Source organism: Ruditapes philippinarum, unplaced genomic scaffold (assembly GCF_026571515.1).
Source record: "Ruditapes philippinarum isolate M1 unplaced genomic scaffold, ASM2657151v2 ctg23_1_1_1_1, whole genome shotgun sequence".
NCBI classification, from domain to species: Eukaryota; Metazoa; Mollusca; class Bivalvia; order Venerida; family Veneridae; genus Ruditapes; species Ruditapes philippinarum.
The window spans coordinates 419,813-442,122 of record NW_026864815.1 but is presented as its reverse complement, the minus strand read 5'-3'; the positions used below and the strand labels follow the sequence as shown (position 1 = coordinate 442,122).

The 22,310-nt window shown below is 32.8% G+C and overlaps 2 protein-coding genes across 2 annotated transcripts in view; one reads left to right on the top strand and one right to left on the bottom strand.

Moving 5' to 3' along the window:
- The window catches only part of LOC132726933 (uncharacterized), a 42,901-nt gene extending 36,546 nt beyond the window's left edge, over nucleotides 1-6,355 (bottom strand). The window contains exons 1-4 of the mRNA XM_060712348.1: nucleotides 6,067-6,355; nucleotides 2,053-2,146; nucleotides 1,071-1,107; nucleotides 812-932 (exon numbers count right to left, since the gene is read on the bottom strand). Of these exons, the coding sequence (XP_060568331.1) occupies nucleotides 812-932; nucleotides 1,071-1,107; nucleotides 2,053-2,146; nucleotides 6,067-6,213 (399 nt within the window). The 5' untranslated portion in view covers nucleotides 6,214-6,355. The remainder of the gene's footprint in view (nucleotides 1-811; nucleotides 933-1,070; nucleotides 1,108-2,052; nucleotides 2,147-6,066) is intronic.
- Nucleotides 6,356-6,474: 119 nt separating this feature from the next.
- LOC132726934 (uncharacterized) lies at nucleotides 6,475-21,988 on the top strand. Its single transcript, XM_060712349.1, has 20 exons — nucleotides 6,475-6,803; nucleotides 10,876-11,090; nucleotides 11,322-11,496; nucleotides 11,830-11,972; nucleotides 12,236-12,328; nucleotides 13,506-13,726; nucleotides 13,887-14,088; nucleotides 14,517-14,651; nucleotides 14,858-15,034; nucleotides 15,528-15,739; nucleotides 16,155-16,511; nucleotides 17,198-17,348; nucleotides 17,628-17,833; nucleotides 18,086-18,152; nucleotides 18,429-19,183; nucleotides 19,424-19,523; nucleotides 20,124-20,305; nucleotides 20,478-20,675; nucleotides 20,971-21,152; nucleotides 21,525-21,988. Exons 1-20 carry the CDS (start codon nucleotides 6,621-6,623, stop codon nucleotides 21,795-21,797), a joined length of 4,227 nt encoding a protein of 1,408 aa, XP_060568332.1. The 5' UTR covers nucleotides 6,475-6,620; the 3' UTR covers nucleotides 21,798-21,988.
- The last annotated feature ends 322 nt before the right edge of the window (nucleotides 21,989-22,310 follow it).

Here is a 22,310-nt window from a genome sequence, read left to right as displayed (position 1 = left end):
TGTATTTAATTTGAATTTTTAATCTTTTTCTTAAGATGAATATTTAAGTTGCTAAGACAGAATGCCTATAACGTTTTTCCTCCTCAATAAATACAAGTCATTATATGTTTACTATTCAATGACACGCTTTCACACTTCGCCTCTCTTTCGTCGTAAGCTTTGTGTTTATATTGTCAATTCTTTATATTTGTTTATATTTTATATTTTACTCGCTAATGAAAATTATTACTGAAAAAGTAAGATTTTTGCTTTAACGTTGTGACATTTTAATGTTATTTTGACGATAAACAGCATGTTAACATTTTTGGCTGGATGAAAATTTATCCATTGAGCATCGGTGTAAACACAATACGATCCGTTTGAATTGTTGAAAACTGTTAGAATAATTCTTGAAAAGTGAAAATATCAATGATTCTGCAAGTGAAATAGTCTGGATTACCTGCCCTTTTCTCTCTGTTCAATAGTACTAAATTTTATAGTACGACGGGAACCAGACTACAAGTGAAAGTGAATTTTTTTTGTAAATTATTTTGTTTAAGACCTGAGCGACTGTAGGGTGCGGAATAGAACAGCCAAATACGAAAATCGGCAGCGGAAATACTCTCCGATTGAAAAAATAGCGTAATCTCCATGCGGAAAAGTAACCACAGTGTCAGGCTTCTACCTTTGTGATCAATTTTACGCACCAAAACTTCAAACAGGTGTTATATTATATAGCCGATAAACACCGCTCAGGACCGATATGATTATTTCTTTAAAGACTCTTTATATCATTTTGAAAATACTCTGCAAATGCTTTTTAATGACTTACCTGTCTTTTTATGGACAAAGTACTTGCTAGAACTTTCTTCATTGTTAGGACTTCATTCTTCTCTTCTGGGTGAAAATGCACGAATGTCACGACACCGTCGTTTCCCACCGTGAAAAAGAATCTATAAATAGATCAGCTTATGATTATATCATTTCTATTACTTTTGGTTTTATTGAATGGTTAAATATTGGCAAGCAAATTATAATATTCTTCTAATAGTATTATAATGATTAAATACATACAATTTGATTAAACTTACTTATGAGTGAATTGCCAATGTTCGGGGTTGTCCACAACTGAAATGGAAGTGAACAGAATAGTTAAGCACGTGAAAAACCGTGCTAAACATTAAATTTTGCAAGGCAATTTAAAAGTTAGAAATTTATGCTTTATAAAGTTATAGACATTATACTTTAGAGTTCATTTGAATTATTGGTAGTGCAAAATAATGACTTTTTGTGTTTTATTTATGTTTAGTCTGCACTTCTGAATTATATTTGTACACTGATAATTTAAATAACATATAAGAGCTTTGTATCTATCGTTCAAATATGCGTAGATATATTATAGACAAGCGGATCAAGTTACTACATACAAATAGAAGATAAATGGATTCATAAATCTCAACTTGTCAAACACGTTTCTTTTAAGTTTATCAAAAGTGCTGCGATACACGACCAATAGTAATGCTCTTGATATATAAAAGCAAACATTCTTTGATTAATAGCAAGATAAGAAATTGTCCCCTGAAGAATAATCCCACTCTCGTATTTTAAATTGTTTACTTTATTGACATAAATTAAGAGTACTTCCTTGTAATATCTCCAATTTTCTTTTTTATAAACAAAGTCTTATTATAAGTTGTTGAATTTGCGTTTTAAGTTAGGTAATATATCATTCGTTTTATCTACGTTTAAATCCTCTAAAAGTTCGCATAACCTTCAAAATTGATAAAGGCACGGCAGAACAACTCTGGGCCTTGGATCGATAAAAAGCTATACATGAATTTCTAAATCAAAAAATAATTTCTGTTCATTTTTTTTGTCCCTACTACTAAAGTTTTTGTTAAATGTCTCTTTTTATTTTTAAATTTTAACCTTTTTGTTGTTTTTAGGTCAAGTATTAAAGAGTTTGAAAAATATATAATTGATATAAACGGGTTATTGCTCCGTTATTTTGGAAACAATTCTTCCTGTTTGAATGCACGTTGCATCACGTGTTTTAGCTAAAATACGACTTACCATATCCTTTTTCAGAGACTTGCACAAAACTATCAACCATTAACTGGTGTAGAGACGTCCCGCCGTCTGTATCATTTACTGACCGAATACGGAACTGCAAAATGAGTCTTATGAATTAATATTGTTTGTTTGTTATAACATACTTCAGAAAGACACATTTGATAGCGTTGCAAGTCCTGTCGTTATAGAGAACCTTCTCAAAATTACTAATAGTGTTCCATCTGAGGCTCTTTTCCCTTTTCGAGCCTTACATATTGTACACTAAAACACTGGTTATAACGTATGGGTTGGCACGTTTTCATGATTTGTACGAAACAGTTGCGATTGAATATGACAGAATATAGTTTTTCCGTATACCTGTATACAAAAAAATATATTTCCCTATTTTTAATTTAAAACAATTAAAACTGTTGCTTTTCATCCCATTCCCACAATAAATTTTCTATTTTCATCACCCGCTACTGTTTTGCAAGTTTCCAGGACTTAGAGTACTTTGATTTCATAGTACTTGATCAAATTTTAATTATCAAAAAGTACGAACAAGAAAACAGTTCATATTCATTTAAAAACTTAGAAAGAAAGACATTTTTAATGAAAATAGTAAAACAATGGAAAATCTTTCAGTCAACACGACAAAAACAATGAAAATGCTAAAGATTTGTTTGATTGAGACAGTAAATATAAACTTTTGCATGGCTCCCTAGCACCGCCTACACAAGATTCGTCAGTTAAACATGCAAATGTATTTACATACATGTCAGACTAAAAACTTAAAATCGTAAAAACCTTTCGTTATATAAAGTTGAAAATGGTTATAATTTATTGCTTTACTTCCGGTTGTTTTATTCCTTTCATAAATGACAGAAAATATAAATGATAGAATATAAAATATAAAAGAGTTTTTTCTGTATTATTGATTCGCATAACGATTGAGACACTAAATATAATAAATCTTAACATTTCAAACTTTAAATAGACTAAACCTTGCATATCATAAGTAAACAGATGACAAACAAAATTCATTTCGTAAACATACAAACACCTTACTTTTGGTGCATCTTAAGTGCCAGTTAGGAATATTATACATGTATAATCTGTTAAATATCCTTTAATATTTAATATCTTGGAGTAATAATCGCCCGTTGTGTGCTTATTTAAACTATAATTTCAGCCGCTTTCTGAACAAACCATAACTTGTGAAATGGGTACTAATCATAACACGTGACATATGCACTTACCATAACTAATGACACGTGCACTAGTCCTAGCAAGTGACATGTCCAATAGCCATAGCAAGTGACATGTTCAACAGCCAAAACAACTAACATGTGCTCTAATCATAATTTCTGACATGTGTACATTGCAAGTGACACGTGCACAAACCATAACATGTGACATTACAAAATGATTGTGCACTAACCATAACAAATGAGATATTCACTGGCCATAACAAGTTAATTGTACAGCAGCCATAACAAGTGACATGTGCACTAACCATAATCAGTGGCATGTGCACTAACTCTTGCAAGTGAAATGTTTACTTGCTATAGAAAGTGACACGTGCACTAGACAATGTGCACTTATCATACCAAGTGACATATGTACTTACTATAACAAGTAACATGTGCATAAACTATAACAATTGACATGTGCACTAACTATAACTAGTAACACGTGCCCTATTCATAACAAGTGATATGTTTACTTACCCTAACTAGTCTCCTGTGCGCTAAAAATAGCTAATGACACGTGTACAAACCATAACGAATGACATGTGCACTTATAATGATATGTATATAGCCGTTCCAAATGACATGAGCACTAGACATAAAGGTGGCATGTGCACTTACCATACCAAGTTGCATGTGCACTATTTAAACAAGTTGATATGCACTAACCATACATATGCACTAACTATAGCAAGTTGCTTGTGCATTAACCATAACAAGTGGCATGAGCAATATACATAACAAGTGACAAATGCACTAACCATACCGAGTGATAATGAAATATGCACTAACCATAACTAGTAACACATACCCTATCCATTTCAAGTGACATGTACAATCGACATATCAAGTGACATGTGCACTAACCATAATTAGTGATATTGCACTCACTAGAAACAAGTAACATGAGCACTTACCATAAAAATGGTAGCAAGTGTATTTTCACATTGCACTAATCATACCCAGTGACATGTACACTTACTAGAACACGTAGCATGTACACTAACCTTAACTTATGACATGTGCACTAACCATAACTAGTAACACTTACACTATTCATAACAAATGACATGAACACTTGACATAACAAGTGACGTGTGCACTTGACATACTAATTGACATGTGCACTAACAATACCAAGTAACATGTACTCTCACTAGAACAAGTTACATGTGCACTATCCATAACAAGTGATATGTGCACTAACCATACCAAGTGACGTGTGCACTAACTAGAACAAGTAACATATGTACTAACCATAACAATGGATATGTGCATTAACCATAACTGGTAACATGAGCACTTTCCAAAATCAAAAAAAGTGGCATTGCACTGACCATAGCTAGTGATATGTGCACTAACCGTAACTAGTAAAATGTGTACTAACTAGAGTAAATGACATGTGCACTAACAATAACGATAGGTTTAAACATATTTATTTAAGCTCGATTGCGAAACAAGTTCTTGCAACTTATATAAATCACTTTCGAGTCCGCTTCCTGGAACCAACAAGTACTTGTGTCATATGAAGATACATGGTCGTGACCCAAATAGGGCTCGAACCCATGATCCCTAGGTTGAGAGGCAGACACCTTAACTACTAGGCCACCGCTCCCCTAACAAGAACGATTGACACGTGCACTTATCATAACTAATGACAATACACTAGTCATGACTAGTGAAATGTGCATTCATCATAACTAGTGACATGTGCACTAACAAAAAGCACGTGCATTAACCATAACTAGTGGCATATAAACTTACCATGACTTATGATATGTTCACTACCTCCACTACAACCGTTACAATTTGAAAGAGGGTGCACATAATGATGTTTTATGCGCTGCGCAATAAACTTTTTCAAATCTTTTGTACGATTATCATTTTGCATAATTATCTGATTTTTCTTACTATTGTCTTTTTTCTTTTAATTATTCTAAAAGGACATACTTTATAATACTCCAACAACTGATAATGGGTAATTGCAATTGAATATAATTAAAAGATATAAATGTATTCTATTCCTTTGTATTGCTGAAGAATAAAACATTGGCAAAGTTATAAAAATATTTAAACGTTATGCCAATGATAACGTCTCGATAAATAATGTGCATATGAAACATGTACCTACGTATATGCTCGTTTTATATGTACGTGTTTTCGGTTAAAGTTACAATGTTTTTGAAATTGTAGAACTTGATTCGACTAACTATTATCTATATTAATAACTTATTAGCGACCAAAACATAAACAACCACCCTCTCCCTACCCCCTCCCAACCCCTAAAAAGTGAGGTATTTTTTTATTTTTCAGTGAAATATCGAAATATACTTAACCAAGGGCCAAGTGAGCACTTGCTGTCGGTGGAATATATTTCGTTTTAACACAAGACATTTTCTTCATATTGTTTACATGTTCTACATTCTTATGTTGTAATACAATTCATTCTATAAGATTTTAGTACTGTTTTTTTATATTAAAAAATGAAGCGAGCATATATCTATGTGTTTGCATTAATAGCTAGCCATTTTATACAATCTTCATCCACATTCAAAAACTAATTCAGATAAAGTGATATTGATGTGTTTCCTGCGAAGTTGTATTAAATACAATACACTGCTTTTATCCCGTTAATTACTGCAAAGCATTTCAATAAACGAAAATACAAAAATATAATAAGAGCATTGTTTCCTCACAATGCAGATACATTTTCTTCAATCATCAAGTACTGCCTGTTATTTCGAAAATTACAAACAGATCTATAATCTGAGCAACAAAACCATACCTTGATAATAGTTGTTATGTTATGCAAGCCGAGAATGTCCGACTCGGAGGAATATGTATAATGATGGTCATATCCGTCCTCAAAGTACAGGGCTTCTCCACTGTAGATAGTTCCTATTACAAGTAGAAACACCAGTAATATAACCATATTTAATGTATTCGAGGTTTTATGATACAATTACATCATCATTCTCTTTCTTTTACAAAGTTATGATTGTTTACCCACTAATTTACTTATCCGAACTCGAGAAGAGCTCAGAACGTAATAAGTTGTTTAAAGATTCGAGCGGCGATTAAAATACAACAAGGAAGATCCTGTGCGCGTTGAGCAGTTCCTCAGATAACCGGTAAACCAGTTTCAGCATGTTTAAATGCTGGTTAAATAACTGGTTAAGGAATTTGACGTGGTTAAGAGTGGTTCAATTCGAGACTGACAACTTGAATTATTGGATATTTGTACAAAATAGTTAGATAGCAGCATTTCAGAGTTGAACGCATTAAAAATATGAAATAACTTAAAACAGGATATGTTAAAATAAGTAATCTGGATTGAAAATGCAATCTGCCATTTTTTTACTGACTGTTTTTGTCGGTATTGGGTCCGCCGTCACTGATGATGGTTCCGAATTTAATGATGACATTCATTACATAGAACCAGAAACTGGTGGGAAATTAACTCTTCAAAGTAAAGGGAAGTTGTCGGCAATTATAGATCTAGACCAAATACCTGCAGTAAAGGTAAATTTTAAACGTTTTAATTTATATCAATTGTAAGCTATACCGTTTATTTTGTTGTAGTATATTATAGAATAATTTTGATTGAGTAATCTGTCCTAACACCTCAGACATGAATTTTAAGAATCTGGAAACATAGTGATAAGAAGTTGATATTTGTCAAAACAATACAATAACGATATACAATGTACTCTATTTAGAAGGTTGTTTTTTTCTATTTTATTCTAAAGTCAACAGAACAATTACATCTAGATTTAATCATATCAGGAGAAAAAAAAGAAAGCATTTGAGCCGCGTCACGACAAAACCAACATAATGGGTTTGCGACCAGCATGGATCTAGACCAGCCTGCGCATCCGCGCAGTCTGATCAGGATCCATGCTGTTCGCTTACAAATCCTATAACAAGTAGAGAAACTAATAGCGAACAGCATGGATCCTGATCAGACTGCGCAGATTCGCAGGCTGGTCTGAAACCATACTGGTCGCAAACCCATTATGTTGGTTTTGTCGTGACGCGGCTCAAATTTTCTTTAAAAATCACTGGCTATCGTTTTTGTAATGAAATTTAAAAAAAGCGGAAACATCGCCTCTTCCTCCTTGTGTAGTGAGGTTTAAAGTTTACCAGTTTTGTAAAATCATCTCATACCCAGATGAAAAACCATTATCAATTATTTCACTAGTAGTTTGTTTTACCTTTCTTAACTTGATGTTCCTTCACAGTTTAATTTATTTTTTTTGTCATTATTTTATCGGGTATGTATTGTAATATATTTATCATGGTTACAGGGATATGTATTTGTTATTATTTACTACTTCCTTAACAGTTTTTGACTTATCTATTTAAAGTACAAAATATTAAAGCTTTTTATATTCATCCGCACTCAATAAAAGCATGATTAGAATCGTTCAAATGACAAGTCACATTTTTTTCTGAAAAATGATCTCTTTTTGCAAATTAAAATTCATATAGTGCATTAATTATTGATGTATTCACGATGTGAAGGATTTATGCATCATTGTTCCGCGTACCGTCGATAATTTATCATCCTGCACGCATGGAAAAGGTCAAGAGGTAAGTTCAGAAATGCGAAATTTTCTTGCTAAAATGAATTTTATTTAGAGAGTTTGCATACAATACGGAAAGTTTGAATGTTTTAAATATGTGCGCAAACATTTTGCAACACTATTTAGCTGCTATAACCAGAAACTAATGAAAACATCTTTATATATATGACACATTTGTGTTCTTGATGCGGACATTTTTTATATCCTTTTCCGAAAGTAAAATTGTCGGAATGTCAAATGATCACAGAAAAACATTGACACGAGCTGATCACATACATGTATGTGTAACCGTTTTTATCTATTTTTATTGTAGGTAGAATTTATGAAAATTTTGATAGGCAAATTCCTATTTAAAAAAAATTATATGCTTTCTCAGCAGTTGTATTTTATGTATGTTGCGAAGTTCAACTTCTTGATAGACTAGGAAACTGATATCATTAATTGAACTTTAGCTCACACATAATACAATGTACAACACACAAGCAAGCCACAGCTTATAATTCTAGAACAGTATTTCTTTTTTACATTTAAAAGTTTGATATTTAACAAATTGACAGGACACACAAATTACGCATGTTACAGAAAAGAAATGACCCTTTAAAGGCATAATATACCTCAAAAATCCATATTTTAATTTAATTCTTTAGAAATGTCAAACATGTGTTAAAAATTGTTTAAATAATGGATAAAGCGCGAGTTCTACAGCTGAAAAAAGTAGCGCCAAACATGTAGTGATGTATCGTTAACCCTTTCCCCCATGAGCATATTGTGAAAAATGGCCGTTTTCACTGAAAAACCTCCTGTTACAAGTTCAAACTGCTATGAAACTATGAAAAATGCTTCAATACTAATCAAACTTGGCACAAATGTTAACTGGACCATTGCCTTTGTAACGGCATGCTCAGTATTAAATTTCCCGTTACCATGGCAACGAGGGGACATCTCAAAATTGCCAAAAATCACTATTTTGCCTCGATTTTTTCCATCAAAATTTATTTCAAAGTGCTGCAACTTCTCAAGGGATTGAGATAGAGTCAAAGGCTTTTCAGCGTTGGTTACACGTTACCTTATGATCGACCTGGGGTCATTTTTAGCCTCACAAGTCCAAAATTTTCTTGGCGATGAGGGGGACTCCGCCCCCCCTTCAAACCCCCCAATTTTTGGCAACCCCCTGATGTATCTTTTGGATGGGGGGCGGCGCCAAAAAAGTGCTCACTTTTTTAGCAACATTTCTCAAACGAAAACATGTGTTTGGGGCCCAAATAGGACATTTTTTCACTATTTCAGGCCTAAAAAAAGGGGGGGGGGTCGAAAGTGCGTTGTTTCGCGTATATATGTGGTAAAGGGTTAAGGTAGCAAATTGCAAACAAAATAGTATTTTAACTTCCATACAAAATACTTATTCACTATAATTATACCAATTTTCCAACAGAACAAAAGATAGTTCGAGAATCTATCAAATGAGTATGTTTTTCAAAACTGTATCAAGATGGCAAAAATAAACAGGCATAATGGACCTTTAAGAAAGGTGGCAACAATTGAGTAATCCCCCTGTATTAATTTCTGTGTCGGCATGCTCGTACTCTATTTGTTGATAGAGTATTATCAATATAACACAACAATGTATTAATCATTTTTAAAATATTGATGTTTTATGTAAAAGCATAAAACACTGTTAAAACTCAACCTGTACATTAGTCTACACATACATATTTTAGTTAGATTGTGAAGGAAACTTCAGCTTTATAAATCACTCTCGAATCCTTTCTTGAGACCAACCGGGACGAAGCAATGAGGGTTATGTTTCTTGCTAAAGGAAACATCGGTTGGCCGCTGACGGGGTTCGAACTCACGTATATACAAGCGGTCTTAGGATTAAACGTCCGACACGCAAACCACTTGGCCTTGCCGCATGAACCTGTACATTGCGAGTATTAAAATTTCTTAAGGCTAGTTTTCATTGTGGTCTTACCAAATTGTTCTGGGTGTATGAGTAGAACAAACATAGTTTGTATTATCTGTAATAATTGGACTAACACGTAATGCACATTTACCTTAATCACAATAAATTCTGCTATACGGAATCTTTTTACGTTGCTGTGACATTTATATGTCATAATATATGTTGCTGCACTGTGAAAGGCACTGTGTTTAAGAATTTTAGTCACTATAGTTTCAGTCTAGAGGTCACGAGTTGGATCTTTAACTCATCCATTGTATTTACTGACATTCTTTCAAATAAGACCGTGGTCCCATGTGTTTACGCCGGGCACACACTAGAACTAGGTTTGCCTCTAGAACTGCGGCATCTTTCGTATTTGCATTTGCTCCGTGTTTCAAATGATTAATATACTTCTAGAGGTCCCCCAGATGGGTAACAATAAATAAATGCAAATAAGTTAATGCAGCATAACGTTAATCCTTATGATGCAGTGCACGTCTGGAGCTAATGTATACGGTGCCACAATTTTAAGTGCGGACCCATGATACTGTACGAAGAAATCGATCAGTTTTCATGCTTGTAGGACTTTTTTTTAAAATTAAACAACTTATATTTGGGTGCAATATTCTGTGATACTCACAGTAATACTTAATCAATATTTTAATTGACAACAGAAAATTTTCAATTTAAAAGTATTTAAAATGGTCATTTTCTCCAAGCCTGTCCTAGCTCTTTTCATTAAAACACAGAAATCAAACAATTCCTTGATATAAACAAGATAAAATATAACACTCAATGATCATTATATTCTGTAAAGGCACTTATATTAACACACTTACTTCAAAGGTGTCTTTCAAGTCGTTTTCCATCAAGCATGCTCTTTTTCAATGTTTGCTTTGTCTAAAATGATACGACGATGCGCCCAGAATGATAAAATATCAGCGGTACACGACAAAATGATGCGTAAACCCTTAAAGCCGTGGTATTGGTTGAATGTTGGTCTCCCTAATTTGAAAACCGTTTGTGGTTTTTAAGTATATACTTTAACGTTTTATCATTGTCTCAGAGAGTTTTGTGCAAAGGAAATAAAATTCTCGTTGCCCTCAAGAAAGACCAACCTGATGTTACGTCATGGAAACCTGGCCAACTTGTTATCGGCAGTAGCAACTGGAGCTGCGCTCATAACGTCCTAAAGCCGGAATCCAAAACCATTTACGCTAAAGTTGCTACAATAAAACGTCCAAAAGACTATGTCATCGAGTTACATACGACAGACGCTGGGTAAAGTGATGCTTTAATTCGATTCACTCAATGTTAAAAATTAACTGACAACATAAATAGTTTTAAAGCAAGAATTGAATTAAATGCATTTTATAAGGTACATAGCTATATACATTTTATGCTGATAACATTTTTTTCACAATTAGTGACATTAAAAAGAAATTAATTCCCTTAAAATAAAAATTAATATGTTACACCTGTTTACTAGAAATATAGTATTGAACATTACAGTCCCTTGGATATGTTTGAGAGAGCTGATATCCGGGTTCACTACGAGCAAGGCAACCTGGTTCCCAGTAGACACAGGCGGTATCTGTCTAACCCACTACGTACAGTGCTCAACAGAGTTGACTGGAATGCTTCGTTCACAGAGAACATACCATTTAACTTGAATCATGACAATCAAGTAAGTATATAAACTTATTTTGAAATTTAAACATCATCTTGTTTTTGTACTGACACGTCATTTTGGTCTGGTTGAAATATAAATTAAACCATTTGGAATCTGGTGAGTGCCATTTTAAAAGTCAAATGTGGCTTTGGTAGATGATCGCACGAATTTACTTGAAACCGATAGAGCATCATCGCTAAAAGAACCTAACTGAAAATTAAATTTTAGATTGTCAGCTTCGTAGATCATATTATTTCGGATTTTACACGCGTTCATTGTCAAATATATTTTATATCAATCTGAAGTGTCGATCAAATAATATTAGTAAAACGTTTGACATTGTTTCAGACCGATGAAGTGATCAATTTGTTTAAAAACAAAGGCAGGTATGAGCCGACAGTAGACACAGATGACAACACTACATATGACGGAAAAGACTTTCTTTTCAAATGTTTTAGTTGCCATGGTTACAGTCAAATCTCTTATTTCTTGTAAGTGAACAAATTATCAATGTAACTACTGCATAACTTCTGCAAAAACAGTATTTGTTAAATTTTCATTTGTTTCTTTTTTGTATCTGGACGATATCTCATAACCAAATTTTAAACGAACTGAATTACATTAAGTCGTCCTTTTTCAAAATTATTCAAATGCATTAATAAGATGACACTTTAGGATATAAAGCTATCAATCTTATTGAGTATTAAAAGCCCAATATTGGTTTAATATGTCAAACACTTGTTATTTGATGCAGTGAGTTGAAAGTCTTCAAAGTGAACAACAAAGCTGTCGTCAAGAAATATACAATGGAGATGGATCTGAACACGCATGTCCAGCAGAACTACAGGTACTTTGTAACTTAAACTGAAAGATAGCAAAATGTTTTACATGTCAATTCAAAGAAGTACTATACATAAAATATTGTCTAACAAATCTAAACAATAACTAAATAGCCCCCTTTGATCTTAAGGTTTACATGACTCGGGATATGCAAATAAAATATGGTATACGTATACTTGTTCCCTCTGATATCAGATATAGAACTTGTCTGTCTGTGTTTCTAAGATCTCCGTTCCTGATTCGGTTGCGAACAAGACGCATGGTTAACTGTGGAATGCTTTTTTTCGCGAGTCCTCAATAAAAATACAAGTACATAAAAACATTCACATACACAAACTTTACACTTATTAACCAATTGTTATTTTTTGGCTATGTTGCAAAAAAAAATTCTATACATTTTCTTCAAATGGAAATACAATGCTTTTATCTCCGTATACAAATAATGGACTGTGCAACTGTTTGTAGTTTACCGAGATTTAATATCGTAGAACCAGGCTAAAATTAAATCATGTGTAAACATGTTGTTTCCAAATAAAGAGGAAATGTTTCACATCTGGACAAAGAGCATCGGTGTAGCGAATGTTGCATTGCACTCCCTTAAAACATCTGAATTTGTTTAATTTATCCATTTGTTTACTTTAACAAACTAGGAAACAACAAACTATGAAACAAGTCCGTTTTGAAGACACTTATCTTTTGAAATTTTTGTATTTTTCTTTTGAGATGATTTGTATAGTGCTGTGCAGATATAGTTCTGGTTTCAAAAACTTAAATAGCCGCCTTTATTAAAGTAAAGCGAGGTTGTGCTGTTTTATTTTGATAAGATTTGGTAACGGGTCTGATGCCTTTAATGTCTTATATACTACGATATTTCTGTGATTATTATCTCTCATAGCTAACAAAAAACATTACAAAAGTCTTTTTTTATGTTTTGTTTCAAGAATGGTTTTTATTTGAAAACATCGTTTTATTTCATTGTTAAGCATATAGGATTGCAAACACAATGAAGTTAATCGTTTTATTGAATGAAAATTTATTTCATTAATTCACAACACTTATTAAAAACATAAAAAACAATCATTGCACTGTTAAATGTTTTATTCAGAGCAAATAAAGATCTGTAAAAATATGTTTCATGATTTAGACGATACATGCTGTGAAATATGGGGATTTATTTTTTACAGTTTGTACACAGATGAAGAGATAAGCCTTACAAAGACAGGGACAGTCCAGAAAAATCCAAAATCTCAGATTTTTCAGACAGAAATAGCTAACTTTAAAACCTTTCCTCCCATAGTATTGACTGTTGACTACTCAAGCCAATCAAACATTCAGTTAAAGACAACTACGAAACAGGCAACGATTTACAACGGAGATTTTAGCATAAATGGACGGACTGTGATAAGTATGAACACAATAGAACACTATGAATAAATAAACGAGACTAACACTTATGCTTCGTTAAAACAATGCCCTTTCCAAACTTTTTATCTTATTTCATTTTTTAAATGCAAAGAATCCAAACAGTTTCAGTTTTTACAGCAATCATGGTTTTATTTCCACAGCTCAAAAGTTTGAGGAAGGAAAACCGTCAGAAAACGACGTTAGCTCTTACAACTGGACCGTGATGACATCAAGCCAGCATGTTGATACAAATGGTACAATGAATACGACGTTTGCATTCTTTCAGAACATGACTGTGTTTCCCGCTCTTTCATGGGCAATGAAAGATGTAGATATGAACCTTGGTCCACCAATACACGTTAGGTATGTGTTAAACTTAACAAGCTCTTTTCATATCTTTCATCATGATATCTATTCTGGCATTACCAAAATACCAGCTTATCTAATTCAACTTTTTCGAATTTGTAAGTACTTACTTGTTTATATCCTGAATTAAACATAGAACAAAAAATATGTAGAATGCATGGCACAGTGCAAAACTAGTCCACTTTTTACCTGTTTATTTCATTTCTTATCTCACACTTAACAGCATTTCTATTTTAATAATGATATTTTGTCTTTTCTATTTAACTTCAAATACAAGTTTGAAGACACTGAACAACTATTATAGATTATATACCCTTCCGCTTCAGTAAAAGTTGAAAAAAAAATTATGTGATAAAAACATTTGAAATTAACACTAAAGTTCTTTTATTGTATGTTATGCTTTCATATTACTTTTTCCCTTTCAGTACAAGACCAACAGTGAATGTTTTCTCAACCACAGATAGTGTTGCACGTTGTTACAATAGCTCTGTTAGCATTGATAGTAATATAACAGTTGCTGAGACAGACTTTAGTGTTGATGCCTTTGGGATCCACATCTGGTATCTTTGTTTGTCGTTTCGACTTTAGCTTATTCTTAACCATGTACTTTCCGTTCTATAAGAACATGAAGAAAATCTGAATCATAAAGGAGAGCGAGTGCACTCAAATGAATAATTTAAAATTTGACTTGAATCTGATTCAAAGCTTTTTAGACAGGATTTACTGTAAAATGCTTTTCTTTTTTAATATTTGACTTTTTTTCCAGGAATGTTAAACTTATGAATATCCTGGCTAGGAAATTAAACATATTACACCATCCATTGATGTTCAATTGCCATGCTGACTGTCACGGTCCGATTGATATAAGGGCAGACGAGGTGATGGAGATAGCTTGTCTTGAACCAAGTAATCCAATTGTAAGAGGAGATGACAGATTTAAGAGGTTTGAAGCCATCCCGATTTTCCTCACAGAAATATTCATAATAACAAAAATTCAAATATGCAAAATGATCCTTCGGGATCACAGATTCCAGAATATCATGTGTGGAAGATTAAAAATTACCTAAGCCTGTGCTAGGGGGCGTGAGTAATGTTGCATTTTTTCAGTATCCCCAAGTACAGACTCAATCAATCTGCAATTTCCATGTAATTTTGTTGTTCAAGTGCTTCTGAGGGATCACATTTTTTCAATATCTTAATACTTCATAAGTGTCGTGTGACAGCTGTAAAAGTTATCTCGTACTTCACTTAAGTGTAAGTACATGTATATTTTTCTGGTCCTTAGGGATCATTGTAATTTTGTTGGTTCCGAGGGATCACACCTTTTCCAGATTTTAATAATTGATAATTCAAAATATTTAAATAATGTCCGAATCATGTCTTGAAATAAGTTCAACATGCACTTTATATATTTTGAACAACATTTCCATTTACAGACTACATCAACTATGGGGAGACTTTATCCTGTTTACCTCTGAAGAAGCCTCATCATCATGGTGTGGAAAACCTGGAAACCCGTGTGTAAACTGCTCATATCAGGTGGTTGGTAACGATGACAACAACAAATGTGCTGATAGAATGATGAACTCAGATCTAGCTACTTCTGTTACTAGACTTGCTAAATTCGTAGAAGCTGAATGGCCTGAAAGTAAATATTAAATGTCAAATGATCTGAATTGATTTACTTACCTTACTCGGAACCAAATTTATATCATAATAAAAAATGTTACTCTATTAGAATTATGTAACATCTACGTCTCCAATTGTTTAGCACGGAGAATAAGCTTTAAATCAGATATGAACCTTCTTTCAATATTAACCTCAGAATATTTGTTTGGACTCCAAGTGTTAAAATAATTTTAGTTTCATATGCTCATCGCAATGCAAGGTAAAAGGATAGATATAAATAAATCTTTACGCACGTCTTTCTTTAATTAACAACTATTTTCTGTGACGTTTAAAAAAAACCAAAAAAACAATGCATGCAAGTTTAAATAAATAACCAATTTTTTTTTGTAAAAGCAATCAATTCTTTTGATACAATAATTCTTGTTTTCTGCTAGGAAAGCTAATTGTCAAAGAAGCTTGGGATGAGCCAACATCAGATTTTCCAGATGGGAAATATGGAAGTACATCAGTTTTCTCCGAAGGCAGAGCCGCCAAAGTTGCTATTTCAAAACCAGTTTCAAAGAAAGTGAATGGGTTTCCATCAGTCGAAACAGATGAATCTATACTTCAAAGATTGAGTGAACTAGCTGTATGTTCGAAGTTTGCTCACGTAAAAACTGAAAAATCAAGTATATCAATGTGCGTGAAAAAGCAAATACAATCTGCTGTGAAGAAACGCTCGATTTTATCCCGTACAAGGCGTTCAGGTCACGTTGAGCACTCAATGGTCAAAGACATGCTTGAAAATCTTGGTGAGATTGGCTGAATCAGTTTTAAATATTTCAAAATAATAATTGATAATTCTTTTACAAACTTCATTGTCTTGTTTTCATGAGGAGACTTGTTTGCATACATGAACACTTATACAGGTTCATAATAACAACGCCTTTTTTTGGAAAGTACAAACAATAATCATAAAGTTATTCTTTGTATGATTCAGACGCTCGAAAATAAAAAAAAATTGCTTCTTATAACACAAATGTGAGACTAATTGATAAAGGTGAGGATATCTATGAGGAATAATGTAGTATTGTTACCGCTCTAGATCTGAATTATTTACTTTATTATTAAAAAGCAAACACTTTTCCGCCTGCGTGACATCTGTTATCGGTTTGTGTAGGTGCTAACAGAATTGATTTATGAATAATAATGGTACAGAAATTGCTCAATGCCCCAGCATGCACATCTGGCATGCACTTTTAACTTGAAGTGCATCGTGGCTTTTTTCTTCAATTTTGTTTTATACTTAAGGCATGTGACATGATATTGCTATCGGGAAAGAAAAAAGATATTGATCGCCAAAATGAAACAAGAATACAAATTTCAAAGAAATGTTGCGGTTACGTGAAAAACTCTTTCTTATTAGTTGATTTATATAATAAAGAACTATACCTTATGGTCAGCATTAATTGTTCAATGTATGATTTTACCATATTAGGAAATATCATGCGCAACACATCTGGGGTAGACATCGGAAAAGCACCAACACTTTCACTTGGCAAGAGTTATCCATCCGGAAAAAGTATGAAAGACGCTTGTGGTGCATTCATTGGTAAAGTTTCACAGGATAATGAACCAAGATTTAAACGGTAAAACAAAAACAAATTAAGTAATTCCATTAATAAGTCTAACAATGTGTTTTTTTCTGTTGTAGTTTATAGTCATGTGTCCGACAATCTACAAATAACAATGCTATTTTTTTGCAACTGATATTGACATACGGTATTTATTAAGTCTATAATATAATATAACAATGTGCAATTGGTTTAAAGAAGATAATATTTATTTGTTTATAAAAAAAATTAGAAAAGAAAACTCGCTTTTATTTTAGCTATGTCATAAATTATAATTTATCATTTGAATTTAAGGCTGATTGAATACCCATTGTCTGATGTAGAGTTTGAACCTGAAGGATCGCCTGATTCGTGGTGTGGTGTAGAAACTAGACAGTGTCAAGACTGCAGTGTGGCCTCGGACGATTTATCTGACCACTGGACATGGTGTGGAACTCGAACCATGCATATGAGATTAGCTGTTCGCTTACAGAGACTTGTTGTCATTGCAAAGGATCATGGTAAATCATCTTAAAAAATAAATGTCATACATATATGCAAAGACAAAAGTTTATTCAAAATGGAAATATGTAGTTGTTGATTCTTGTAATTTATGCTAGTCAGTAATTATGAAAGACATAGATAAGTGAATTTACAATAAGTAAAGTCTATAAATTAATTTTATTCTGAAATTATTTTTTTTTGTTACCCTATTTTCTTCAGTTCTTTTGATATTTGAATATATTTTTCTACCATTTAATGACTCATTTCAGTAAAAGTGGAAAAGGCTCTTACAATGAATCCCAGTCACGGATCTTCAGATCTGTTCATGGAAGGGAGGTAATATTACATCATAACATTGAATAAGATCAAATATTTTGGCCACACTTTAGATTAAAGGAATTACGTAGAAAATGACTATACTGTTTTGAATCACTTCAATGAATTTTTACTTAACAGTTTTTTGCAATATCCATCAAATGAAATTGTTTGATAAGTCACAATACAAATTTTACATTCATAGCATAGTGAATAAAAGGTTGACAAAAAGCAAAGGGGCATGATGATTATTATGTCAATCAAATGTCAAGGTTACACGGATTATTTTTACTTCAGGGCAGCAAGGATAAGTTTATCACCAGGATCATCGCTCACAATGACTCAGTTTGCATCTAAAGCAATTCTTGCTGGATTTGACTATGTATCATATACCTCACCAGACTATCTAGATGTTTGTGTCAAGGTACAAGATGGCATTCAAACACACATTGTGCAATTCCCATTGGTTAATCTTATTGGAGTCCCACTTCCGCTCGGCGAAGAAGATGAATATGATTATCCAGAACCTTTAAAGAATGAATCAAGGAAACCTTTGTTGTTTGACGTTTCCACAAGCGCTAATGCCATCGCAGAGCATTTCCGATTGAGCAATTTTGTAAGCCCGGGCAAGCGCTTTATTAGACTTGACTCCATTTTAGTCAGTCTTCTCGACTTAGGATTTGAAGCTTTTGCTGGTGGATTTTATGTAATTTCCGGTTCTGGATACAGACCAAGGTCAGTTAATTTGGACAACATAGCAACACGACACGATAAAGAGAAACTTAGATTTGAAATGGGTCAAGCTGTTGAAATAGAGCCAAACAAACCATCTAATGATGAAAGTCTTTTTGATCTTGCGATAGCTATGGTTAAAGTAGCAAGAACTGTCCGTATGCAGCGCATTGGAATAGGCATCGGTACTAAACCTGACAGGTTATATTTTGAACTTAGACCAATGGCTGAGGAAGACAGTAAACCGTTTGAGGTTTGGGACAGTGGAAACACAAATTTATTCAAGAAATTGAATGAAATAGCGACGTTAATTTATAAAGGTAGCATATAAATCATAACATTAATTTTAAAAACTTACATTCTTGTTAATTCACTGAAACGAAATAAAGCAAAAAACAGTTAAATCAGAAATTATTGTACAGTGAGTTCCACATTTAGGTGAAAGTTGTTTTTATAATAACATTTTGAAAAAAAAGTTATATCTTTTATCATATGTGTTTAACAGAATGCATCAGTTTATTACTAATTTTTCATCAATATGCTTTTTGTATAAATTTCAGGAGGCACAGTTGTTTATGCTAGAGAAGACGCTGTTATTTGTAACAAACCAGTTTTAGGAGATGATTATTTTTACTTTAATTTCGATCTTGACGAGGAAGGGTAAATTTTAACTGCTTTATGACATGCATAGTCAGACAAATTATTTCCATTTACATGTAATTCTTAATATGAATATACGAGATTGATTATCAAGTTCTTAAAGGAACTCCACTTAGGTCCAAAAGTCTAAAATCTTAAATATTTGAATTTCTTACATAGATCAACTAGTCTAAGAGCACTTAAAAAGAAAGATATACAGAAGATAATTAAGAAATATACTAAGAAATAAATTGAAAATCGCATTTTTGTGCTATGCTAAGCCTGATTTGAGTGAAGAGCGTTGAAACTTTCAATTTTGGTTCAACTTTCACAATTAGAATAATTGTTTCGGAAACACGAAAGAAGCGAATAATCTGAAATTTCGCACACAACTTTTTGGTATAGACTTTCATCCAATGAAACATTAATCATGCCAAAAATAAATACGTCCATGGAGTCCCATTAATTTATATTCTACAAACTCGTCATATTCTACATCGTATTATATAGTCTATATAATATTATTTCTGTAATTGAATGTTTCATTAATTAAATGTTTCAACAATAAAGTTCTATTAAAAAGGAACCATTTTGAATACATGTATTTCATTGTGATTTTAGACATTGCTGGGAAGCAAAAGATGACTTTTGCTCTGAAACAAACGAACATCGTTACAATGCCAGCCTCGTTCTGCAAAGACGCTTGACGTCTGCTGCTGGCACTGGAAAACTACCACGAAAAGATATCCTTCCTGAAATAGAAGACTGTATTGTAAACACGTGCGGAGGATGTCCGAGTGCTGGTAACAAACGGAAATTATTTCACACTTTAAATATATTGACGTTTACATGTTTTCTTACACCATGTTATTTAGTATGAACGTTTCTAAGAAAAATCTGTATTTTGTGTGTTTCATTTAATCCTTATATATATGCTTTGTTAGCCTTTGTATGTACGTGGTTGTATATCTGCAGGTGCTATATGGAAGCAAAAGGTGATCAAATGTACTGAAATGATTCTACGATATTTAGTGCGGGCAAGCACGCCATTCCAGCCTTTGAAGGATAAGGTTTCTGTATTTAATACAGAAAATCATGAGTCAGCCGTGCATTCACAAGCCTGTCATGACGGCAAAATTTGTGTTGAAAATACACAGATATATTCCCTGTTAAGTAAGTAAGAACTAACAATAAAACTATGCGGCGTTCTTGTTGATTGACAAAACAAATTTAATGTCATAGTTATGATTATTCGATAGATAATTATGTAAAACTTCTTTTCAAGCATTTGCAACTGTAATCGATTTTGGTCTTTGTTGGAGTGTTGAAACATTTATTTGATGATGAATGTGCCTTAAGATCTCTCAATGTGTCATTTTTTACAGCGATTTTGTGTATTCATTTTAGAGTGGTTTCTAAAATTAATACACAAAATAGATATTAAAGAATTAAATCATTTTTCTTCCAGTGCCTGTTATAACAGCAACATACAAACATGACAATGCGGACGAACTGTTGTTTGGTGGAGCAGACAACCCGAGTCCTTTGTTGGAAATTGTTGAACAAGAACTCGCTTGGAGAGCCGAGGGCAACGTTGACGTTTACATTGAAAATGCAAAAGATATAAGTGCTCTTAGAAATGTTATAAAGGTATGTGAAAAAGACTTTATTGTTTTTTTTAAATATACATTATATGGTGGATGCTAAACTTTGCTCTATTGTGAAACAATTCTTGTGAACTCTTTATTCACATTTCAAGATGACTCGGGTGCTACATTTATATGTCAAAATATTAAGACAATTCTTCGATTCAAGAACAGTTATATCAACCTATCCCTACAATTTAGGTCTAAGTGTAGCGAGGGTTGTATTTTATTTCATTGGTTTAAGTAAAACTTTATATTTACCGCGTTAGCTTTTACTATCATTTAAAGCGCTAAATTTAAATTTAGGTAGAACATTTTTCAAACAGGAAATATTTCTACATTCTACATTTACACAAAAACTACAATGAAATTTCAGATATTAATGATGTACAACAAGAAAGTCAATTTTATAACATTTCACCTTGACCCGGCCGCAGACGAAGATGACGTCATCATAACGTTGCAACGTCAAGTTGAACAGTGGTCGGGTTCTGTGTGTCCGGAATGGAGCAGGCTAGTTTCTACACCGTACACTTTTATCACAATACCGCATGAAAGGAAAAGACGCAGCTTGGAAAGAAGTAAAGACAGGAACAAAATGAAACTTGAAATGAGAAATTGGGAGGTTGATTGGATGTTTAAATCATAAGAAAACTTTAAAATGCCAAGTCAGTGACTATTAAGTTTTGTTAATATGTATGCTTTTTATATTTGTAGGTTTTTAAACAATGCAAACAATGATGTTTTGATAATGTAACGTATTGCTTGAAAACGAAAGTTAAATGAGCTTGATTGGGTATTTTAATCATAAAAAACTATTAAATACAAAGTTGACGACTATCGTGTTTTATACACAATCTTTATTTTATGAACTACATGTATAATGTATTATAGAGTACTTTCATATACTAACACGATTCATGCAGGCAATTTCATAGAAAAAATTAAAAATGGATGATTGTTTTACAAACATCATGTGAAATCTAGTATTCAACTCTTGTTACCTTCTGAAAACGTCACGTCGTGTATCGACAATTATGTGCATTCTTAAATCGTTTTAAAATATTATATATAGCGCCCTTCTTTCTTACATGTAAATTAAATGTCTATAGACGCTTTGTTATGTTTATAATACTTTTTTTGCTTTAATTATACATCATAA